Source organism: Perognathus longimembris, chromosome 14 (assembly GCF_023159225.1).
Source record: "Perognathus longimembris pacificus isolate PPM17 chromosome 14, ASM2315922v1, whole genome shotgun sequence".
NCBI classification, from domain to species: Eukaryota; Metazoa; Chordata; class Mammalia; order Rodentia; family Heteromyidae; genus Perognathus; species Perognathus longimembris.
This window is the reverse complement of record NC_063174.1, coordinates 61,225,490-61,250,510: the sequence shown is the minus strand read 5'-3', so window position 1 is coordinate 61,250,510 and position 25,021 is coordinate 61,225,490. Positions and strand designations below refer to the sequence as shown.

The 25,021-nt window shown below is 43.9% G+C and overlaps 1 protein-coding gene and 1 long non-coding RNA gene across 6 annotated transcripts in view; one reads left to right on the top strand and one right to left on the bottom strand.

The window, feature by feature from the left end:
• Positions 1-44: 44 nt before the first annotated feature.
• Mark3 (microtubule affinity regulating kinase 3) overlaps positions 45-25,021 on the bottom strand; it is a 68,999-nt gene continuing 44,022 nt past the window's right edge. For 2 of the 5 annotated variants that reach the window (XM_048362968.1, XM_048362964.1), the window contains 11 exons: positions 24,564-24,800; positions 23,884-24,003; positions 23,609-23,708; positions 23,090-23,202; positions 21,524-21,677; positions 18,447-18,664; positions 16,992-17,095; positions 10,208-10,465; positions 4,961-4,987; positions 3,345-3,389; positions 45-983 (listed from right to left, as the gene is read on the bottom strand). In XM_048362968.1, coding sequence (XP_048218925.1) covers positions 638-983; positions 3,345-3,389; positions 4,961-4,987; positions 10,208-10,465; positions 16,992-17,095; positions 18,447-18,664; positions 21,524-21,677; positions 23,090-23,202; positions 23,609-23,708; positions 23,884-24,003; positions 24,564-24,800 — 1,722 coding nt within the window. In that variant the 3' untranslated portion in view covers positions 45-637. The remainder of the gene's footprint in view (positions 984-3,344; positions 3,390-4,960; positions 4,988-10,207; positions 10,466-16,991; positions 17,096-18,446; positions 18,665-21,523; positions 21,678-23,089; positions 23,203-23,608; positions 23,709-23,883; positions 24,004-24,563; positions 24,801-25,021) is intronic. The other 3 variants (XM_048362965.1, XM_048362966.1, XM_048362967.1) reach the window with 3 other exon arrangements.
• On the top strand, positions 886-20,030 carry LOC125363655. Its single transcript, XR_007213262.1, has 3 exons — positions 886-1,023; positions 18,749-18,751; positions 20,020-20,030. It is a non-coding gene; the product is annotated as an uncharacterized LOC125363655 (long non-coding RNA).

Below are 25,021 nucleotides of genomic sequence, written 5' to 3'. Positions count from 1 at the left end.
GCTTAGTCTAAGTCCTAAATATAGCATGAGGAGACAATGCAAGATTTTACTGAGAAAAAGTGAATTTTTAATTATCTTGTGAATCTACTTAGAAAAACACACACAAGCAATGTTTCACAACTATAAATTTAAACCTTTTGCACTAAAAAAAACACAAAACAACAAACACAAAAACCACAGGCATGAACTGTAAACCTGTATTAATTATCAACTAGTCTTAAGGTTAATTCTTAGCAGAAATTCAGTATTTTCCTCCTTGGCAATCGTAATGTTTTAGCACCAAATGATCTCCCACGGAGGTGCTAGTGCCAGTGCTGGCTGCCAGTGTCAGGAGATGCTCCCGCACACCTGCTCTGCACACATGGCCACGCACACCACACACGGGAGGCACGGGCAGGGGTGCCACACGCTGACTCCCAGGGCAATGGAAACAAGACAGAGGCCAGGGTCACATGACTTTAATGTAGTGCATTTGTAGAAAAGGCCAGCTTTTGCTCCCAGGCGTGCTCTCGCCCTTAGACTTGAATGTCATGATTTAGAAGATGCAGACGTTATTGCCTAAATATTATTCTATACATTTCCATCGCGCTCAGGAAAACACTTTAAGTTGCTACTTAATTTACACCATAATTACTGGTTACAGCTTTAGCTCATTGGCAATTTTGGAAGCAATGTTTTTGAAAGCTATGGATGTCCCTGATATCCGTTTAAACCGGACCCCGTTCAGAGACAGTCTTGGCAGCTTACAGACTTCCATCTCCCACTGCACCAGGCTCTCGGCGTGCCCGTCGCCGTGAACGCAGAAGAGCAGGAAGCGCTCGCGCTGCTCGTAGTCGCAGTTATTGGCGTCCAGCACTTTGCGGATCTCCCGCATCATGTCGCCGGGGTCCATGGAACTCGTGGTTTTCATGCTCCAGGTGAAACGCAGCGAGCGGGGTTTCGCTTCTTTGTTTTCTTCCTTTTGCTCTGAAGACACATTTCGACTGAAATGCACAGTGGCAGGTTATTATTTATTAAATGAAAGTTTTAATCAGTACGTTGGTTGGCTGACTATGTCAGCACTGGGGCCTGAACTCAAGGCCTCATGCTCTCCCCCTGGCTTTTTTACTCCAGGCTGGTGCTTTCCCATTTGAGCCATGGCTTTATTTCCAGCTTTTAGCCGGTGAACTAGAGGTAAGGAGAGGTTGGGGGGATGGGAAGATCGCTTGAGCCCAGGAGTCCAAGACCAGCAGGGACAATGGGGAGGCCCATATTCACTCTCCCCACAACCCCCGGGAAACGAGCAACAAAAATAACCCAAATGACACAATCTTACTAATGAAAATGGAAAAATGAAGTTACAGCTCAGTTGTCTGCAGACAACTGAAATGATTGGTGTGCATACAGTGTAACTCAGGGCACAAGCTCAATTGTTGCTGGATACTCACTGGATTACAAAACAGAGCCAAAGTGCTGGCTGTTTCTGGGCTGGGTGGTGAGGAGGGAGTCTGTGTGCAGAGTGACACGAAGGATGTGTGTGCAAGGACGAGGAGGAAAAAGGCCCCTGAAAGGACACTCTATGCCATGTCAATAAAATGCAAGGGAGCCGGGGGGAGTCTGTGTGGAGGCGGGAAAACATCTGTGCAAGAGTGGAAACTGGCAGCCACTGGCAGGGTGGTCTTGCTTCATCACTTTACTTATTTTATCATACAGGGGGCTTGGATTTGGGGCATCATACGTGCAGGCTGTCACTCCACCACTGAGGTAGGCCTGCAGCCCTTCTCTTTGGCCATGAAGTGCACGTTCCAAAGTCAGTCACTTTAAATTGCCAGATGGCTTCACAAACTCTACGCCCCTAGGAGGAAAGGTGGAGGCTGTCTATCTCAAAGCCTTAGGAGCTGGCTGTGGGAACCAAATTCAAAAAGCCAAGGAGACGCACAGCCTCCGGTCCCCGGTAAGACAGGCGCATGGCTCAGGGAGAAGGAGCTCTCTGGGAAGGTTGGGTCTGAGACAACCACACAGGGCACTATGAGGCAGTTCCTCCTTCACCATCCATTGCACAAAGCCCAGGGGAGTATAAACTCTTGGGCATCACTAAGGGATCTCCACTTTGGGAGGCCTAGGCCCTGGCCACCCACTGGAGATGGATCCAGGCAGCTTCTATGCATCAGGACGCTGAGTACTCTAACCAGCGGCTGGCACAAGTCTAAGAGGACTGATATGAAGTCATCCCAGAGCCACCGGGATTATTCAAAGGAGGCCCCGCGAAGCCTGCTTGCCCTGCCTAACCCTTTCCTGCCTATGAACAACAAGTACAGGCTCTTACCTAGGCCCCTGCTTTCCGACTCTGGCCTGTCCCCATACAGCCTCTGTTGCGTGGCATGCCTCTCGAGAATGGTGCTCATCTCCCAAATCATAATACAATGTGCATCTTGAAACACAAGCCTGAGGGCTGGGAAGGCGGCCTAGTGGTAGAGTGCTGGCCTAACATGCATGAAGCCCCGGGTTTGATTTCTCAGTACCACATACACAGAAAAGCAGGAAGTATTGCTATGGCTCAAGTGGTAGAGTGCTAGCCTTGAACAAAAGAAGCCAGGAACAGTGCCCAGGCCCCGAGTTCAAGCCCCAGGACTGGCAAACAAAACTAAGTAAAACAAATCACCAGCCTGCTAAGTTTTTGGGGGTATTTCTTCACTTCCCCATTACTATGGATAGGGTCACAGACCTAGACAGCCTGCTTCAGGCTGTGACAGGCCGGGGGGCAGCCCACGTAACACTCATGACAACGCTATCACCAGAGCTTGCACTGGACAGAGCAGAGAAGAGAAAAGCAGTTAGTGAGGTCCTGAGTAGCATGGGGGTGACGGCCGTGAAAGAGGCTAAGTAGAGAAGACCACCACTGGTGACTACTGTCTATCAACTGTAACCCCATGCTCATACCATGATCCCTACCCGAAACTAAAGCCAACTGTACACATCCTAACGTTCTGTTAGAGCATCTCATTTGAAATACTCCTACTCAACATTCTGCATTTGTGCTGAGAACAAAATCCCACTTCGCACAGTGATGAGTGGAGGACTTCATCTGTGAGCAGTGACCTTGACCCCAGAACACCCAAACCCACCCACTCAGGGTGTCAACACACACACAAAGGAAGCGGTGTCGGTGTCAGAGCACCCCGGTGCCCTCATGTGGTCACAGGGGGACACGCAGCCTCCTCCCGGGGCCAGCAGCAAGTGGCAGCAACAGGAACCAGAACCCAGCCTACTGCAGGCATCTCCAAAGGGCAGCAGGGCTACAGTCCCTGCCACAGAAATGGAGTCAGCACCAAGAATATAGTTTAAGTAAAAATCATTTCCCTCACCTGGAGCCCTCATATCTCCCGTTCCTCTCATATTCAGTTGGAAGCCTCAACGAATAGAATGTAGAAGCAAAGAGAAGTGGGAAAGAGAAAAGAAAGCTTACACATAAGTACACAACCACCCACACATCAAAATTTCAGACAATGAACCAGAATGACCAAGCACTTTTTGAGGTCTTAACCTTCCTGCGAGAACTGGTAAGGGTGACCAAGATGCACTCTATTTATAAACTGACAGGTGGACTGAAACCCCTTTGTGTAACTATTTAAATAAAAGCAAAAGCTCTCTTCCTTCTGTGACTTTTACACTGGCAATGCTGGACCCTCCTCTGTGAGAACACAGGCGTGTATGCACAGGGAGGAGCTGCCCATCTGCTGCGGCGTCCGGGCCAGAGGGCCTGCTGGCTCTGCCAGCTGGGCACACCCATGGCCACGGCTGGGGAACTCTGGCTCTAATCACTCTTCACAGGAGCATAGCTTTCCATCAGGAAAAAGGAAAGGAGGCTATCAGTTGAATCCTATGTTCAATTGTAACTTTGTATACATGGAAATTTTTCTTTGTTTCAACGACAGTCCTGGGGTTTGAACTCAGGGCCTGGCCACTGTCCCCTGAGCTTTATTGCTCATGGCACTTGAGTCACGGCTGAAATTCTGGCTTCCCTGTCCGGGCTGGCATGGAACTATGATCCTCAGATCTCAGCCTTCTGAGTAGTTAGGATTACAGGCGTGAGCTACCAGTGCCCAGGCCTTTAAGGCAAACTGACGACTAAGCAGGTCTAGTGAAAAATAATCAATGGAGTTCTTGTCCAACAGTTTCTGACAAAGGGTTCTGTTGAGAACCTCAAAGTTATCAAAGTGTTTCATAAACACAAGAACCTTGGCCTGGCCTACTGGAGACTGAAGGGGCTCAGCTTAGCACGGCCCTTTATGACAGACTCGTGCCTCATATGTGTGTATACCAAAGGCAGTAAGTAATGTTTTTACTCCTTTGACTGTCCATATCAAAAATATTTATCAAGTTCAGATGTTACCTACTGTCATGCTTTAGTAAAAACCGTGACACATGTTTTCTTCAGTGGGCTGTGGGAAGTATAGATAGAATACTATTTACTCTTCAACCCTTTCAGCTGAAGGTGTGAATTTTATGCTCATCTTCAAAACCAGAGTATTCACTTCTGTCATTTTAAAGCCTTTGTGAAGACAATCCTAAGTAAAGTAAAAACGACAAGAAATGCTATTCCACACTTACCTTTTGCATGTCTGTAGCTAGTCATTAATTGTACATTAATGTTATCAAACATCTCATTCTTCAAAAAGGAGCATGCTAAGTAGTATTAGTATGAAGACAGAATTATTTGGATGCTAAGTACTTCTACCAAGGAAAGCAAATGCACAGAGCATGCAGAGGTCTTTCTTGCATGTGTGTTGCAGCTCCTTTAAAAGGCCTGACAGAGTTGAGCTATTTCTTTCCAGTTTCTTTCTAAGGAAGTAAGTATTTAGTTTTCAGCAGAGAGTTTAGTTCTTAAGGAAAAAACAGGGCCAGAAAGCCAAACCTGGTGTTAATTGCAGGAGCCATTTGGGGGTGAGGATTTAAATAATTGTGCATATACAAATCCTACCTTTTGATAAACCTGAATGACATGTTTCTAAAAGAAATTAAGTAAAAAAAAAAAGTTAACAAAAAGAGTTGCATAAATAGAAAATTTCATCAATTCTTACAGAAAGAAAAAAAGCCAAAAACAACCAAACAAGGCTCCTCTTTTGGCCAGTAATAGAAACAGTGACATTTGTTGAAATGTAAAATTATTACAGATAATTGACAAGATCTTCTATCTAGAAAAACTTTTAAATGTATTTTTTGTAAGAATAAGCTTCCTCAATTCATTTGAAGCTAGTTTTATGATAAAATTCAATGTATTATAGTAAAGAAGTCATTTGTAACATAGTAGTAATAAGACATTTTCCAATTTTCTGAGTATCTGAGTATCTACATAAGTATGAAAAAAATCAAACTGGGAATGTGGCTTAGTGGTAGAGTGCTTGCCTAACATACATGAAGCCCTGGGTGTGATTCCTCAGTACCACATACACAGAAAAAGCCAGAATTGGTGCTAGTGTTAGCCTTGACCAAAAGAAGCTCAAAGACAGTGCCCAGGCCCTGAGTTCAAGACTGGCAAAATAAATAAACCATTAACAGGACCATTGCTGATTTTACAGAGGATTTAAACAATAGAATGTTTACTTGTATGGCAGAGCACAGTGAACGTGTGTGTGTGTGTGTGTGTGTCTGTGTGTGTGTGTGTGTGTGTGTGTGTGTGTGTGTGTGTGTGTGTGTGTCCTATGGTTTAAATTCAGGTTCTGGGTGGTGCCTGAGCTTTTTTGCTCAAGGCTGGTGCTCTACTACTTGAGCCACAGCTCCATTTCTGGCTTTTCTTTGGTGGTTAATTAAAGATCAGAGGATCTCAGTTCAAAGTCACCCTGGGCAGGAAAGGCCCTGAGACTCTTATCTCCAAATAACCACTAGAAAATAGAAATTGGCTCAAAGTGGTAGAGCACTAGCCTTGAGCAAAAAACTCAAGGGACAGCACCCAGACCCCAAGTTCAAGACCCAGACTGAAAAGGAAAAAAAAAAAAAAAAAAAAAAATCAGAGCCAAAAGGGCCAGAGATACCTGCCTAGCAAGGGTAAAACCTTGAATACTGGGGTTCCAACTTCAGAACTGGTACTTGGTTTATGTAGCTGGTCTTCTACCACACAAACACAAACAAATTATGACTCTAGTCCAGTCCTGTGTGTGTGTGTTGGTCCTGGGGCTTGAACTTGGGCTTTGGCACTGTCCTTGAATGTTTTGCTTGAATGTTTAGCACTCTACCACTCACACTACAGCCTTTTTGGGGGTTAATTAAGAGTCTCATGGCCCAGGCTGGGGTGGAATCATGATTTGAGTAGGATTACAGTTGTTAGCCACTGGTGCCTGGGTAATTTTTTTCTTCTAATTTGGGGTTAATTTTGGTATTGCCTTAGTTATTGACCAACAAATCAAACAAATGTCTAGTACAGACAACTGCCATTTCATACAATACAGATTAAGTATACAGTAGGTTACGCACCACATAGAAGATCATGCACGTGAAGTATCTTATAAATAACTAGAACTACAGTAATAAAGGGTATATTAAGCCAGTTGAAGAATGATTGCAAGATTCCACCACAAACAAACAAATTAAGAGGGTAGAAATAGCCTGGAAAAGTAAGATGGACCATTTATCTTTCTTTTTAAAAAATCAGAAACCATAGTCATTGACTTAAATTTATTTTTTATTTTTATATTTTTTTTGCCAGTCCTGGGCCTTGGACTCAGGGCCTGAGCACTGTCCCTGGCTTTTCTTTGCTCAAGGCTAACACTCTGCCACTGGAGCCACAGCGCCACTTCTGGCCTTTTCTATATATGTGGTGCTGGGGAATCAAACCCAGGGCTTCGTGTATATGAGTCAAGCACTCTTGCCACTAGGCCATATTCCCAGCCCCTTGATTTCAATTTCAATACTATAACTGTATAAAATGAATGAGAACATGAAAGCAAAGCACTTGTTTTCTGTGGGGAACAGAGACTATGGCTTAATGGGTCTTTTCCTGGAGCCAGGCAGACTTGCTCCAGCCATGTTTCTACAGTAGGATCTAATCTGTGCCTTAGTCCCTCTAGATCTTATCTTGGTTTCTTCTGTGCAGTGGAGAACACCAACTAATAGGGTGAACTGGAGAGATGGATATGGGGCTGGGGGTGCAGTGGCAACTATATTAGACACCTAAGAATATTCACTGCACACAGAAATGTGTACACTATATACACATGATATTTATATATGGAATTATACATATGGAATATACATTTACATATACATTTTAGTATATATATGAGTAATATATATTTCCACAGATACTTATGACAGTAAACATTCAAATAATGGTAGCTGATATTCTTATCCATGATAGTCTTAAGATAACCAAAAAGCACAGAGGAGACAAAGTCTATGGCTTAATGATGTCCAAGGTCTTAAAGAGCCCATTGTAGCTAGGCACTGGTTGTTCATGCCTGTAATCCTACCTACTCAGGAGGCTGAGACCTGGAAGATCCTGGCAGAAGAGTTGTGAGAATCCATCTTCAACTAACTAGCAAAGTGCAAGACTGGAAGCAAGGCTCAAATGGTAGAGCACCAGCCATGGACAAGACCTGAGTTCAAGCTCTGGTACCAGCCTGCCCTGTCGAGAAAAAGAGCAAGGTGTGTGGACACACAAGAAACTTTTTTGAACTTCTGAACCTGACAGCTGCACGCTGGTATTAAACAAAGGTGGGAGGGTGAGCAGCTAGGCTCAGAGACAGAGTCCATTTCAGCCATGTCCCTGAAGAGGAAGCTGGGGGACAAGAAGGCCTGGGATAGGATGGTCCTTTCTAAATGAGGCCAGGAGGAAGGAAGGAAAGAATTATTCAGGGGTCGCCAGTTGACCTAGACTCGCTGTTTCCCTTGTTGGTCATGGACAGGCGTCCAAGGAGGAAGCCCTGAAGACCACTGTGTTATGCCCACTCCGGAATGGGTGGCTGAGTGTGGAGCTGAGCAGTGTTTAAAGGGTCCACTGAAGCTTGACTCTCTTGATGTGCAGACAGGTGCTTTTTACCACTTGAGCCACCTCTCTAGCTGCCCTCACCTAAGTTTTCGATGACTGATCTAATATGAAATTATTGGAGCCTGACATTTAAAGTTTAAATAAAGAAGACTGCTAATGGGTCATGTGATATGCAGAGGAACAGAGGTGGTGGAACCTTTCACCTCAGAGGCACCAGGCAAACCTACAGCCCTCGGGCACACTGTCTCAGAGACTGAATTGCAAGCACTTCCTAGGGAGGAAGGTACAAAAGTTGAGGGCAGGGGAGCTCTTAGGTCCTAAGAGTACAATCCTGTCTTTTACTGCATGCTTGTGCCAAGTGGTTTTCTTTCCTTCTCTCTAGTAGCAGCCGACATGCTCTTGCAATGTCCACATTAGATGATGGAAAGATTTCTGAATGGATGCTAAGATTCCCTGGACTCAAGACCTGCTGGAGGCATGAAGCATCTATTTATTTATTTACTTATTTATGTCAGTTGGGGGCCCTGTCCTTGGGCTGGGTCTCAGCCTTCTGAGTAGTTAGGATTACAGGCATGAGCCACCAGTGCCCAGCGCAAGAAGAATTGTTATTTTTTTTTTCCCCCAGTTGTGGGGCTCATCATGAGTTCTTCAGCTTAAGGCTAGCCAAAGCACCACTTCCAGTTTTCTGGTGGTTAATTGGAGATAAAGGTCCCATGGATCTTTCTGCCTGGGCTGGCTTTGAACCATGATCCTCAGACCTCAGCCTCCTGGGCAGCTAAGATTATAGGCATGAGCTACCAGCCCTGTGCATGAAGCATTCATATAGGATCAGATATTTTTTGGGGGAGGGGCTGAAATATGAACAGGGTTTCACACTTGCTGGTCAGGCCCTCTACTGCTGAGCCAAGATGCCAACAGATACTATTTTTTTCAGAATAAGCAGGAATTTTATCTCTAAAACTGTACCACTTAAGAGAGTTGCCTGGTTCTCAACGTAACTGAGATTAAGAATGAGAACGATTTCAGTTTAGACAAAAATTTTGTGACCATTACTCAGTGATAACCATGTGAGAAGAGAAAACATCTTCCTTCCTTGTTTTGGGACATGCCATGTGAATAAATATATATGTGATCAACAGGAGCAGCAACTAAAAATGATCAAAAAACTCCTCCAAACTGTCAGACAACTTCTAGTGTTCTGAAAAGACACTGAGTTCTGTAATTTCTTTTTCCTTTTTGGTCTGTCGTGGTACGTGGTAGGGCTTGAACTTGTGACCTGTGCGATCCTCAAGCTTTTTTGCTCAAGCCACAGCTTTATTTCAGGTTTTCTGGTAGCTAACTGGAGGTAATCCTGGGCTGGCTTCCAACTCTGATCTTCAAACCTTAGCCTTCTGAGTAGCTAGGATTACAGGCTATGAGCCAACGAGCCCTGAGCTTGTAATTTGTATTTTACTTATTTTTTTGGTCAGTCCTGGGGCTTGGACTCAGGGCCTGAGCACTGTCCCTGGCTTCTTTTTGCTCAAGGCTAGCACTCTGCCACTTGAGCCACAGCGCCACGTCTGGCCTTTTTCTATATATGTGGTGCTGGGGAATTGAACCTAGGGCTTCATGTATGTAAGGCAAGCACTCTTACCACTAGGCCATATTCCCAGACCCTGTAATTTTTATTTTAAAGACTATAGTTTTGGGGGCTGAGAATGTGCCTTAGTGGCAAGAGTACATGCCTAGCATACATGAAGCTCTGAGTTCGAGTCTTCAGTACTACCTAAGCAGTGCTAGCCTTCACCAAAAGCTCAGGGACAATGCCTAGGCCCTGAGTTCAAGCCCTAGGACTGGCAAAAAAAAAAAAATACAGGGCTGGGGATATGGCCTAGTGGCAAGAGTGCCTGCCTCGGATACACGAGGCCCTAGGTTCGATTCCCCAGCACCACATATACAGAAAAAATGGCCAGAAGCGGCGCTGTGGCTCAAGTGGCAGAGTGCTAGCCTTGAGCGGGAAGAAGCCAGGGACAGTGCTCAGGCCCTGAGTCCAAGGCCCAGGACTGGCAAAAAAAAAAAAAAAAAAAAAATCCAGACTAGTTTTACACACACACACACACACACACACACACACACACACACACACACACACCTATGTAATGAATGAAAAGCATTTAGGCAGCAGGTTCACACAACGGGACATATTTCCCCTTTTGCTCGGTGAATATGGTCTAACCCAACCAGCATTTCGTAGCATACACTCACCTCCTTGTGAGTTTTGAAGTTAATTTACTAAAAAGATTAGTGGAGCCTCGGCTTCGAGTCTGGGACAGTGGTGTGGCTTCATGGGAGAGGCTGGGTGAGGCAGGCGGGCCATTGTAGGTTGCTGTCCGCCGTTCCCTCGGCTGTCCATGGAAAGTGCTACGGCTGGCTGTGCCTCTTGGGAAGCGGATGCGATCTGGGGTGGTTGCACTGCTAATACTGTGGGTGGAAGCAACTGGAGTTCTCTGATCAGGAATAGCGCTAAAAGAGTAGAAAACAAAAGGTATCTGTAGTAACAAAGTTAAAGCATATGAAAACTTTATAGCTACCACATGCCTTTTATACAGTGGAAAAAAACCAGGTATAATGAATTGAGATCCATGGGGTATTTTACAAAACACAGGAGCCAAAGGTAAGTTAAGTGGGATAGGTTTACTAAAGGAACAGGGCACGAGAAGAAGCCGCAGCATGGGAGGGCATATACAGTACAAGTATATTTTCAAGGACAAGATTCAATGCAGGGAAACTAACTCGAGTTTTCCCCCTTCGCTTCCCTCTCAAACTTCTTACACACAAGAGAATCGTGCCAAAAGGAAAGAAAGAAAAGACTCGAGTGTAACTGAATAGGCAACCAAAAAGTTTGGGAGCACACAGATGGTATGTAGAAATCCCACATGCTGAAAGCAACTTGGGGAGGGGATTTTGACGCCCTCAGTAGCATGGAAAGACACAGACACAGGCAGACAACTATGGACACCATGAGACAGGATGTACTTAACTGAAACCACACAGAGGAAGGACACCTTGCAGACAACTGTAACAAAACCTTCAACTATAAAAATCCACAGCACAAGAATTAAGCGGCAGTGGGTACACATTAGTTTCACAAGGAATGTGTTTTTCTTACATAGCCTTGAGGTTACCTCCTTCACTGTCTATTGGAGGTAACGTCATCTTGGGGTGCCCCGAGGCTGACATGGACACCGACTTCTGATGTCTCAGCCGACAGGTAGAAGGTGTGGCACAGACTGAGGCAGGGCTAGCTGCACAAGCGAACACTTCTGTCAGGCTGGGAGGGGTTTGGGTTCAGGCAGAGGCAGAAACAACAGTGTGATGGAGTAGTGACCAAAGCGCAGCCTGCTGTCAAAGCACAGCTTCCTCCCCAGATCCCATGACCCCATCCAAGAACAAGAAGCTCTTACATGTTTTATGGATTTTGGATCAAATGCCAGGCTGTGCCTGCTTTTTTTTTTTTTGTGAGCTGTGGGGCTTGAACTCAGAGCCTGGGCACTGTCTCTAAGCTCTTTTGCTCAAGGCTAGTGCTCTACCACTTCCAGTTTTCTGCTGGTTAATTGCAGACAGGTCTCACAGGGACTTTTCTGCCCAGGCTGACTTTGAATCTTGATCCTCCGATCTTAGCCTCCTGAGATCTAGCTAGGATTACAGGTGTGAAATGCTGGTAACCTGCTTATGCCTATGTTTTTTAAACAGCAGCTTTTCCCCTCCTTAAATCTTGTATGAGGATATTTCAATTCATGCTAAATAACAATTTTATTACCTTAAGAGAACATGTTTGAATGTATTTAAGAGAGTTGGTATCCTTCAAGGTCTACATAGAGTTCATTCTAAAGGAGATGTTTCAACACAAGTCTAGTCAAACAGGTATGTGACATAACTACACTATACTCTCAATCTGTGCTGAGAACTCAGTGACATATTTTATTTTACATTATTATTATTATTATTGTTGTCAGTTATGAGGTTTAAACTCAGGCCCTGAGGATCAACATGTTTCCTTTTTCTTTTGGCTGATTCCAGGACTTGAAGAAAGGGTCTCAAAGCTCTGGCTAGCTTTCTTGCTCATGGCTGGTGGCTCTAGTGAAGTCATGCCTCTGGCCAGCAGCCTTCTGTTGGTCAATATAAGTTGGAGACCATGTAAGCTTTTCTGCCTGGGCTGGATTTGAATCATGATCCTCTAGGTTGCGGCCTCCTGAGTAGCTAGGATTACAGGTGAGCATCACAGGTGCCCAGTGTTGAATCATTTTTTTCTTTTTTGTCAGTCATGAGGCTTGAACTCAGGGCCTAGGTGCCTCAGCTCTTATTGCTCAAAGCTAGCACTCTACCACTTGGAGCTACAGCACCACTTCTGGTTTTCTGGTGGTTTATTGGAGATCAGAGTCTCACACACTTTCTTGACCAGACTGGCTGTGAACCATGATCCTCAGATCTCAGCCTTTTGAGTAGCTAGGATTATAGGCATGAGCCACCAGCAGCCAGCCTGAGCCTCATTTCTTCAGGACAAGAAAACTCAGCAATACAAGAAATGTATCCAATGCCTCACATATGAAACTATAACCTCTCTGTATATCAGTTTGACAATAAAAATTAAAAAAAGAAAACTCAGCAAATGATCTGTGCACAGGAAGATGGTGACAGTGGCTGTAACCTATTGTTTCACCTGACAAACAGCTCCACACACAATACACATGGAAGGTTCATCAGGACAACAGTTCAGTTCTCATGTCCTTGGGATTCCGAAGGGCAGCTTCTTTCCTATGAGGACAGCAGGGGCCAGTGATCCTGAGCCTAGCCTGCCTCTTCAATGTTTTCTTGCAAACATTCTTCTTGAGCCTGATGGCAGAACTTTCTTTCTCTGGGGCTGTCCTCTCCAAGGTGAAGGCCTCATCCTGCTCTTTATTTCTCTCTGGTGCTGTCACCCCCGAGATCCTCTGCTTGCATTTTTCTGAAGGTCACGAAGCTTAGACTCTCATCCTGGCAGTCATGCTGCTCATCCTCAGGTGCTACAGTCTGGCCTGCCCAATCCTCCAGGTTTTACCTTCTGCTGTTCAGTTCTGGAACTTGATCTTCTGGCCTTCCTGATCACATGCAGTCCCTTGTTCATGCATCAAACAAAACTTGACCAACGCGCTATTCTGTCTGGACAGCTGGCACCTTTCTATTCCTTTTTCTATCTTTAGCCCTGAGGTTGCCTACTCAGTGAATGTAGTCACTTCCAGATCAAGAATCCAGTTACTTCTTCCTGAGTGTTTAAGCTTGTGCTCATAAACTGCACTGCCTGTTTAACAGTTTTTCCTTGCCATTGCCCTGCAAGCATGGCCTGTGTGTCCCCAGCGTCAGTAGAAGGCTTCAGAAGGAAGAGATGGTCCACACATGCCCTCTTGGCAGGCTTGTCAATCAATAAGCCCAGATCACAACACAGACACATTTTGGTGCAAGCTACAAGCTTACCTAGTGACTGACCAAAACTGTAATTAAAAGTACTGTGTCCAGGGGCTGGGAATGTGGCTTAGCGGCAAGAGTGCTTGCCTCGTCTATATGAAGCCCTGGGTTCGATTCCTCAGCACCACATATATAGGAAAAGGCCAGAAGTGGCGCTGTGGCTCAAGTGGCAGAGTACTAGCCTTGAGCAAAAAGAAGCCAGGGACAGTGCTCATTCGCTGAGTTCAAGCCCCAGGACTGGCCAAGAAAAAAAAAAAAAGTACTGTATCCAAAACACCTATAGGTATTCACTGTTGTCAATTCTTCTCTGAATAGTCCCTATGTCTTGATGCAAGGTTAAGTGGATAAAACAACACCAATTATGTAAATTTTGCTTGGTGCTAGTGGCTCATGCCTGTAATTCTAGCTACTAAAGAGGCTGAAATCTGAGGACTGAAGTTTGAAGCCAGTCTGGACAGACAAATCCAAGAGCTTCTTTAACCACTAAAAGAAGCCAGAAAGTGGCGCTGTGGTTCAAGAGGTAGAGTGCCAGCCTTGAGGAGAAAAGCCAAGTGAGAACATGAGGCCAAGTTCAAGCCTTGTACTGGTACACACCCATGCACGAACAAATCACTTAAAAAAAAACCCAGTGTGGTATCCAATGTATGTTGTACTCCCTAGGGCCCTTATGAGCACGTCAAGTCTCAGGCAGACATCTGAAGGCATAGGGATAAGCGGGGCAGAGTGCCCATGGGGGTGGCTGGCCCAGCAACATTATTAACTAAAAAGATTAGGTACAGCCATGTAAATTAAGAAAATTCTTCACATTCCTTCTGAACAGTTTATTATTAACAACAAAAGGAACAGTTTGTTGGACACTATGTGTGTCTGCAAAGTGGTTTAAGACTCAGTGCAACTTACATGATGCTGACAGAACCAAATTGCACTGAGAAGATGATATCTAACCCTCTCTTGCCAACCCATCATCAGGGTGGAACCTATGGTCACTGGAGTACGTGGGCCAGTTTAAGAGACTCTGCAGGTGTGTGAATGACTGCCCCAGGGGCCCTACAACAGAGAGGCTATCAACACACTGGCCTCAAAACGAGGTCACAGCTCAGGTACATTCAACACACTCCTGCCAAACCCACACTCTCCCCCAAACTTAAGAACTTCATTCTTCACACAGTAGACTTGATATCAGGGCTTGAAGTCATGGCCTTGCATGCTCACTTGGCTTTCTTGCTATGGCTGGAGCTCTGCCATCTGAACCCTATATATCCAGTCTGGTATTTTACTGCTTAGTTGGAGATGAAGTCTTGAAGACTTTTCTGCTCAGACTGCGTTCAAAATTCAATCCTCCAAGTCTCAATCTCCTGAATGCCTAAAATTACAGGCATGAGGCACTGGTGCCCAGACCATAAAGCTAATTTTAAAGAGAAAAATCCTACTTGCGCAGGGTAAGAATACCTATTTTATGAGCCTGTGTCCTGTGTTCAGAGTAGGATTTCAGAAGAAAGGACGTGTTAAATCATGTACGGCCTTTTGACTTAACCCTTCATATAATTTTTAATCAGTCATACTCAGGTTTTGTTTTTGTTTTTGTTTTTTGTCAGTCCTGGGGCTTGGACTCAGGGCCTGACCACTGTCCCTGGCTTCTTTTTGCTCCAGGCTAGCACTCTGCCACTTGAGCCACAGCGCCACTTCACCAGCCTTCCTTGTAGACTTGTATCTCTAACCACCAGAAAGCCAAAAGTGGGGATATGACTCATGTGGTAGAGTACTAGTGTTGAGCAAAACAGCTCAGAGACAGACCCCAGGCCCTGAATACAAGTCCAGGATTGACATGAGTCCCCCCCATATGAGTCAGAAAAGAATGTCACGGTGTATTTTCTTTTCCTCCCCCAGTCCCCTTTATTTTGCCAGTCATGGGGCTTGAACTCAGGGCTTGGGCACTGCTCTAAGCGTCCCTTTTTTTTTTTTTTGGTAGTGGGGCTTGAACTCTGGGCTTGGGTGCTGTCACTGAGCTCTTCAGCTCAAGTCCAGTGCTCTCCTTATTGAGCCACAGCACCACTTCCAGCCTTTTCTGTTTATGTGGTATTGAGGAATCGAACCCAGGGCTTAATGCATGCTAGGGTAGCACTCTACCACTAAGCCACATTCCCACCCCACAGTGTATTTTTAAATTCCCTGGTAAATATACTTTTATATTACAAGCTTAGATTTTTATCAGTTCAAACCTAAGTGTCCTGTGGAACAGGGGTGTGGTACACAGGGTTGAAGGAGGGAGGATCTTTCTCCTCAGTCACACATGTTATTGGACTAATGGGATCTAACAAAGACAGAAACCTTTAGGGCAATTTCAGAAACCTTATGTCACAAGAAGACCAAATGGAAAAAACCCAAACAAACAGAAAACGACCAAATAAAAGCCATTTTGATTGTAGACATGACCAGACAATGTTCAAGTTGAGGGTCCAGATAACAAAAAGAGAGGATGTGAGTTCATTTTATGGGTTTCTACTCCAGGATCACTCTGACTTTTTTTTTTTTTTTGGCCTTGGCCAGTCCTGGGGCTTGGACTCAAGGCCTGAGCACTGTCCCTGGCTTCTTTTTGCTCAAGGCTAGCACTCTGCCACTTGAGCCACAGCGCCACTTCTGGCTGTTTTCTGTATATGTGGTGCTGGGGAATTGAACCCAGGGCCTCATGTATAGGAGGCAAGCACTCTTGCCACTAGGCCATATCCCCAGCCCCCTGACTTTTTATCTTTTCTCTCAGAATTTAGTTTATAAAGATTAAAACTTCATGGCAGGCTGAGAAATCTGTTGTGCACGGAATATACATGTAATTACTCTCTACCAGCCTAATGTATCTTTCTTTGCCTCAGTCTCAGGATCTACTTAATTTTATCTTCCTTCCCCTCCCCTTCTACCTTCCCATTCCTTTCTTTATTCTTTTGCTGGTTCTGGGGCTTGAACTCAGGATCTGGATGGTCCCTGAGCCTCTCTCAAGGCTAGTCGTCTACCACTTGAGCCACAGTGCTACTTCTGGCCTTTTCTGTTCATGTGGTACTGAGGAATTGAACCCAGGGCTTCATGCGTGCTAGCCATGTGTGCTACCACTAAACAACATTCCCATGCCCCCATTATTACTTTTACAGAGCTGAGGATGAAACCCAAGACCATGTGAATGACTGAGTGGTAGCACTCTATCACTGAGCCACATCCCCAGCCTCTAATTGCTAGTTCGTTTTTGGACAAAAATCAATACCATTTGCCTATTCACTCTTCTACAATGAAATCTTAGGTCTATTATCTACCTTTTGGAGGAAATATCCCCTATCTAACTCAATCTTTTCTCATCATACATTCCAGTCAGGAGGAGAATGTTCTGGGTAACAAACATTTGTTATCCTATTTGTTATCTTGCTAAAAATTACCATTCAAATTTAACTTACCTTCAGAATACTCATTATTTGAATTCTGGTTATAAAAACTAACAAGTAAATAGCATACATTCTTCTTGGTGAAAAAAGAAATTTTCGTGCTGATAAGTAAATCTCCATACCTGTTTTCCTTGCCATTCTGAATCACTGAATGTCTGTCTGCTGTAGTTCTCTCACTGCAAACGTAAGTGTTTCGGCGTGTCATTCCACCGGAGGCTGTGTTACTCTGTACGAAATAGGCATTGTTGTCTTAAACATGTACAAGCAAATGAGCAAAAAACCTAAGTTCCGGGCTGGGGATATAGCCTAGTGGCAAGAGTGCCTGCCTCGGATACATGAGGCCCTAGGTTCGATTCCCCAGCACCACATATACAGAAAACGGCCAGAAGCGGCGCTGTGGCTCAAGTGGCAGAGTGCTAGCCTTGAGCGGGAAGAAGCCAGGAAAAGTGCTCAGGCCCTGAGTCCAAGGCCCAGGACTGGCCAAAAAAAAAAAAAAAAAAAAAAAAAAAAACCTAAGTTCCCTATGTAAATGTTAACTACTCAGTCTTTCAATAAGACTATTCTAAAATGTCAACAGAAATGCTCAAAAGATCAGAACTCGAGAGATGATGGCAAAATCTCCACATTCTGCCCTAGCAGAAAGAAAAACAAAACCGAAAAACTCCAGCTATGATAATGTAACTTTAAAAAACTGGTCTGTAGGGGCTGGGGATATGGCCTAGTGGCAAGAGTGCCTGCCTCATATACATGAGGCCCTGGGTTCGATTCCCCAGCACCACATATATAGAAAACGGCCAGAAGTGGCACTGTGGCTCAAGCGGCAGAGTGCTAGCCTTGAGCAAAAAGAAGCCAGGGACAGTGCTCAGGCCCTGAGTCCAAGCTCCAGGACTGGCCAAAAAAATAAAAAGAAAAAACTGGTCTGTAGGAATAAATTAGTAATGTGTAGTGAAAACAGGACAGTAGAGTGATCCATGATTTTTAAAAGCACATTTTTGCAAAATTGAAAAGCAGGATTATAAGCGTGTGTGTGTATACATACAAAAAATTTAGACAAAATATCTGCACTGTGTTGTGTGTTGGAATTTCTTTTCCTTCTGTCTCAGTATTGGAGCTTGAACTCAGAGCCTCTTGCTCTTGCTTAGCTTTTCTGCACATAGCTGGTGCTTCACTTCTGGCTTTTTTATTGGCTAACTGGAAATGAGGCTCTTGGATTTGTCTGCCTAGGCTGGCTTCTAGCCGAGATTCTCAGATCTCAACCTCCTGAATAGTGAGGATTACAGGCATGAGCCACAGATGCCTAGTCATCATGTTGGGTTTCACAGCAGATTCATAGATACTACACCAAAATCACAAACAGCAAAACAAAGAATGCAGATTTTATTAAAAGGGGAAACTTGAGTTGAGTGAGGGTGGGGTCACACCTGTAATGCTAGCTACACAGGGGGCTAAGACCTGGAAGATGGAGACTTGAAATCATCTTAAACAGAAAACTGTCAGCTAAGCAAGCCAATCAAGTACAAGGCCCGACTTCAAGCATCAGTAACTCCAACACTACTCTGCAGTCTAACGATACTTACACTGGGGACAGCTGGGCTCTTTTTGCGTTCAGGAATATCTGCCTTATTGGGATTACTTGCATTTCCAAGCATGGGACTGGCAGGAGCAATTCCTTTTCCTCCCACAGCACTGCCACTAGATTTCCGGGAGGCAATTCCATCTTCTTTGAGGTCACTATCTGCAGTGCTGGTCTGACTTCTTTTGGGGTATGCCACAACTGAAGGTATAGCTGGTCCAGCTACAACACAAAGTTCACTTTTTAAAAGAGAGAAGACAAGCTGAGTGCTTATATTCTCTAAGTCACAATTTCCTGAGTAAGTAGATTGTAGACATAAGCTACTGGCTCCTAGCTATTCTAATAATCTTAAGAACAGCACTGGAAGGCTAGGCATGGTTAGAGTGCTTGCCTCATATATATGAAGCTCTGTGTTCGATTCCTCAACACCACACATACAGAAAAGGCCCCAAGTGGCGCTGTGGCTCAAGTGGTAGAGCGCTAGCCGTGAGCAAAAAGAAGCCAGGGACAGTGCTCAGGCTGAGTTCAGTCCCTAGGACTGGCAAAGTAATTCCAATAATAATAGTAATAATAAAATTAACAGCACTGGAAATAAGCATGGTAACGTGTACCTGTACCTGTAACTCCAGAAGACCCTGCTTCAAAAAGAGAACTGCACTAAATGCTCATTTATGCTACAGTAGAAAAAATCTGTATTTTATGTCTATTGAAAGGAAGTAGACAGTGAAATAGCTACTTTTTAGACAAATCTAAATTTGTACCCTATTGGAAAGTGAATTATAAGTAAATAAGAAAGCTGCCTGCTTGTGGTTCACACCTATAATCCTAGCTACTCAGAAATCTGAGATCTGAGAAACACAGTTCAAAATCAGCTCAGGCAGGAAAGAAAGTCTGAGACTTTTTTTTTTCTTTTGTTGGTTGTGGGCTTGAACTCGGGGCTTTTGACACTGTCCCCGAGCTTCCTTTGCTCAAGGCTAACACTCTACCACTTCAGCTACTTGGAGTCTGTGTCTCACAGACTTTCTTGCCTGGGCTGGCTGTGATTTTATTCTCCTGAAAATCTAGGTTTTCAGGTGTGAGCCATTGATAGCCAGCAGAAATTTTATTTATTTTTTCAATGTCAATTTCATGGGAGTTTTTTTTTTGGCCAGTCCTGGGGCTTGGACTCAGGGCCTGGGCACTGTCCCTGGCTTCTTTTTGCTCAAGGCTAGCACTCTGCCACTTGACTCTCAGCGCCACTTCGGCCCTTTTCTATATATGTGTTGCTGGGGAATCGAACCCAGGGCTTCATGTATACAAGGCAAGCTCTCTTGCCACTAGGCCATATTCCCAGCCTTTAATATCAATTTCAAAATATTTTCTTTCATAAGTTTAGGGCTTGGTTTTATATTTATAAAAACTTTCACCAGTCTGAGTTATAAATTATTCATGTTTTCTTTGAATATTTCTAAGTTTTTATATTTACATGTTATTGAAATTTTACTTTCAGTAAATCATTTTTCTGATAAATTCCAAATTCTAGTGCCATTTATTTGTGTGTGTGTGTGTGTGTGTGTGTGCGCGCGCGCGCGCGCTAGTCCTGTGGCTTGAACTCTGGGCCTGGGTGCTGTCCCTGAGCTTCTTGGCTGAAGACCAGTCCCCTACCACTTGAGCCACAGCTCTACTTCTGGCCTTTTTGGTAGTTTTGTGGATATAAAGAGTCTCAAAGACTTTCCTGCCCAGGCTGGCTTCAAAACACAATCCTTAGATATTAGCCTCCTGAGTAGTTAGGATTACAGGAATGAACCACCAGGACATGGCTCAGTTAGTTTCACTATAATTAGACTTCATTACAATTTAGGTCTATGGATAGTCAAAGAAATGCTTAGAATGAATGTGACTCTTTGGTCGATTCCCTGAATCATGGGGGACAACAAGAAAGGATTTTGGAAATTGTTGTAACAGGATCACTTCAATAATGTAGTTTATTGAAAAAACTATAGGACAGGTATCTAAGGTTCTGCCTCCAATGTTTCTTGCTGACTTTTTTAACCTTGGGAAACTTTTGTGGTTTTCCTTGACCTGTTTCCTTATTGATAAAATTAAGGATTCATGAGTCTTTCCTACCAGATCTAAATCTCTTTTTATATCTAACTTTTTAAAAAAATCTTTTGGTGCCAAGTCTGGAGTTTGCACTCATAGCCTATTTGCTTGTCCCTGAATATCTGATGTTGTTGGTGGTGGTCATAGGACTTGAGGGCTGGGAATATGGCCTAGTGGCAAGAGTGCTCACCTTGCAAATTTCATTATTTAGTGTAAAGCCAAGCTATGCACACCTGGAATGCTTGGTGCAGCCCTGCTTCAAATCTCAAATGAAAGAATGGAGGTAAAAAACATTCAGGGCAAAGAAATGCAATGAGCAAGGGACAAACGAGGATTCTGTATTAGGACATTTATATTTTCAGGTGGACAGACACACACATGCTGCTTAGGAATCAATACAGGGTAGCTTTGGAAGTGGACCATCCATGGGGCTTGGGCGGCATACCTGCTGTGGCCATCCCATAATGGAGCAACTTACAGTGAAGTATAAAAGTGAGAGTGGTTTAACCACACCAACAGCAAGAGAGTAGGTACAGATGACAGTAAACACTCTATTTGTACACTGAGGCAAGAATGGAATACTGCCTATGTGCCAGAGCTGGCTTGTCAAATATGGTACCCACTGGACATGTTTTATTGAAATTTTTGAAAAGTGACTCATTTCCTCAGCTCAAGTCTCATTAGCTTCCCATGACTCACAACTAGCAGTCCAGACTACACAGAGAACACTGCCATCATCACAGACAATTCTGCCAGCACTGCTGCGCTGAGTCCAAGGCAGAGATGGAGAAGAGACAGAACTACAGGGATCACAAAGGGCAAAGGGTGAAGATTCCACTCAGCTAAGCCTTACCTAAGCAAAAGCCTACCAAATGTGCCAAGATCGAAACTTTGACCATGCCAGCACATGTAAGAGCCCAAAGAAATCATAGGAAGGAACATTAAGCGAATCTCCAAATATATAAGCTTTATATGACACTATAATGGTCTCAGACTTACTGTGGTCACTGTACCGTCTCTGCTTCTGGCTTGAAGAAACACTTCTTTGCACTTTGTGGTGAGGAGACTGGCCAGTATTGTTGCTGAGGTCACTGCTTGGCCGAACCTTAGCAAGTGAAAGGTTGCTGCTAGAACTGGAGTCACTGGCATCCAGCTATGGGAGAACAAAGAATGGCAGCCACACAGACCCCAGTGGTTTGTCAGGAACTCAGCTTCTCATGACATACACACCTCTCATGAACATGTACTAAGAGAAGGTATCCTGACATAAAAAAAAGACAACCCTAAACTCAGGCACAACTATTTTTCTGATGGCTGGGGAAACAACACGAAATGATCTTTCTAGGTTTTTCCAAATAGCTTAATGACATTCTGTTTACTTTGCCACTTTGGAATTTCCAAAGTATTAACAAGTACAAGTTGGCTGGGAATGTGGCTTAGCAGTAGAGTGCCTGCCTGCCATGCACAAAGCCCTGGGCTCAACTCCTCAGTACCACATTAACAGAAAAGGCCGGAAGCAGTGCTGTGTCTCAAGAGGTAAAGTACTACCCTTGAGCAAAAGAAGTTCAGGGACAGTGCTCAGGCCCTGAGTCCAAGCCCTAGGACTGGCTAAAAAACCAAAAGTAACTCTAAGTTAATTTATGAACCACCAGTTTTGTTTTGTTTTTGCCAGGCAGGGCCTGGGCATTGTCCTTGAGCCTCTCTCTGTTCAAGGCTTGAGCTCTACCACTTGAGTCACAGCACCACTTCTGGCCTTTTTTGTTTATGTGGTACTGAGGAACTGAACCCAGGGCTTCATGCATGCCAAGCAAGCACTCTAGCATTAAGCCACATTCCAAGCCCTGAATAACCAGTTTTATGACACTGTCATGAGAGGAGTATTATATTGAAGTTAAAAAAGAATAGCTCAAAAGTTCAAGCACCATGACCAACCAAAAATAATAATAATAATAATAATAAATAAAATAAACCAAGAAGCCCTCGACACTGGCCAGAACAAATTATTTAAAAAAAAAAGAAGAGCTCATAATGGCCAAAGGAGTTAGATTTGTTATCTGCAGATAAGATTTTTTTCTTTTTCTTTTTTTTTTTTGGGGGGGGGGCAGTCCTGGGGCTTGAACTAGCCACAATGCCACTTCTGGCATTTTCTATTTATGTGGTGCTGAGGAATTGAACCCAGGGCTTCATGTATACCAGGCGAGCAGTTTACTACTAGGCCATATTCCCAGCCCCCATGTAGGCAGATTTTTAAAATGATGTGTTTATTTACTTTGGCCAGTCCTGGGGCTTGAACTCAGGGCCTGAGCATTGTTCCTGGCTTCATTTTGCTCAAGGTCAGCACTCTACCACTTGAGCCACAGCGCCACCTCTGGCTTACTCTATATATGTGGTGCTGTGTCATGCATGTGACACAGACACTCACTCTACCACTAGGCCATATTCTCAGCCCCAAATGATGTGATTAATGTGTTACACATGCATTAAAACTCTAAAGAAGAAAACAGTTCACAATAAACGGATAATGTACATAAAAAGATATTTTAGCTCTTCTCTGATTCTTCTTACCTCTGAAGATTTTCTCCCCAACAACAAATACGTAGCAGTGATTTCATCGTATTTCATTTTACTAAGAGATTCTTGAATTTCTTCTTGTGAATATCCCATTCCTACCATAATATCTACAAGAAAGGTAAAATATGGTTTATAGTATTCTAGTCTGTTAAGAAGTCATTTTGTTATAGGATCAAATTATTTCCCTTGTTTGACCTAAAAGATCCCCAATTTTCTAACACAAACATACAGCTATCTTTCTGAGTTACTGACTGCTAAAACAGGAAACTACAGGTACTATGACAGAACTCTTCCACAATTTTTTTTCCTTCTTATTTATTGTTAAAGTGATGTACAGAGAGGTTACAGTTTCATACGTTAGGCTTTGGTACATTTCTTGTACTGTCTGTTACCTCCTCATCCACAAATTTTGTGCTTATTTTCTCTTTATTCCTTTTTGAAATATACACACAGGAGTCAAACAAACACTTTACTTATACAAATACACATATCATGTAAACACGGAATAATTACCTATTCTTTTCTGGTCTGAGATGTCTAGTTCTGGTTCGACGAATGGCTTAAGTTCATCTTCCTCATGTCCTGCGTTGATCCACCTGTCCTTCATGATTTGCTGGAAAAGACAACTATCCTTTAGTAGCATAAAATAAAACAAGCCAATAACCACAATATTTAGGAAACTTTATTTTCAACATTTCATTGGTTACTGCTCAAGTAACTTAAGTTTTTGAAAACTCCAGGCAAGCATTTAGTCTGTAAATCCTCTCCCTTCCCACTGATGTGGTTACCTCCAAAGTGCCTCGTTTAACTGGGTTCAGCACCAGGAAGCGTTTGAGGAGGTTTTCACAGTCTGTGGACATGTAGAAAGGGATTCTGTATTTCCCTCTCAATACTCTCTCTCTCAGTTCCTTTGGGGATATAGGGAGGAAAGAAAACTAGTGAGTCAACCAAACAAAACCCACAAGAACCCACAAAAACTCCAATGCCAATATAATGTTAAAAATATTCATCCAGGGGCTTGCCTCATATACATGAAGTTCTGAGTTTGATTCCTTAGCACCACATATATAGAAAACGCCAGAAGTGGTGCTGTGGCTCAGGTGGCAGAGTGCTAGCCTTGAGCAAAAAGAAGCCAGGGACAGTGCTCAGGCCCTGAGTCCAAGACACAAGGTTGGCTCCCCCCATCAAAAAAAAACAAACAAAAATTCATCCAGAGCTGGGTGCCGGTAGCTCATGCCTGTAATCCTAGCTACTCAAGAGACTGAGATCTGAGGATCAAAGTTTGAAGCCAATCTGGGCTGGAAAGTCTACGAGGCACTTATATCTAATAAACTACTCAGAAAAAGCCAGAATTGGCACTGTGGCACACCTTGAGTGAAAGCAGCTCAGGGACAGCGCCCGCCAGAGTTTAAGCCCAAAGAACAGCAAAAACAACAACAAAACCCAGAGCAGCAACTACTTCTTATACCTTTAAGTTTTGTCCGTCAAAGGGAAGTGACCCACTGACTAGGGTGTACAGAATGACGCCGAGACTCCACACATCGACTTCTGGCCCATCGTACTTTTTGCCTTGGAAGAGCTCTGGGGCAGCATATGGAGGACTACCACAAAACGTGTCTAGTTTACTGCCAACAGTAAACTCATTGCTAAAACCAAAATCTGCTATTTTAATGTTCATATCTGCATCTAACAATAGATTTTCAGCCTAGAGGGAAAACATCGAAACAAAAACAAAGCTTAAATAAAATAGAGAATTAAAACTATGACAAGATTAGGCAATGAATGAAAGCTTTTTACGACAACATATGGTAATGCTTCCTAATTAATAAAATCAGAAAAAACTTTCTAGAGAAAAAAATAGAGCCTGGTGCTGGTGGTTCATGCCTGTAATCCTAGCTACTCAGGAGGCTGAGATATGAAGATCAC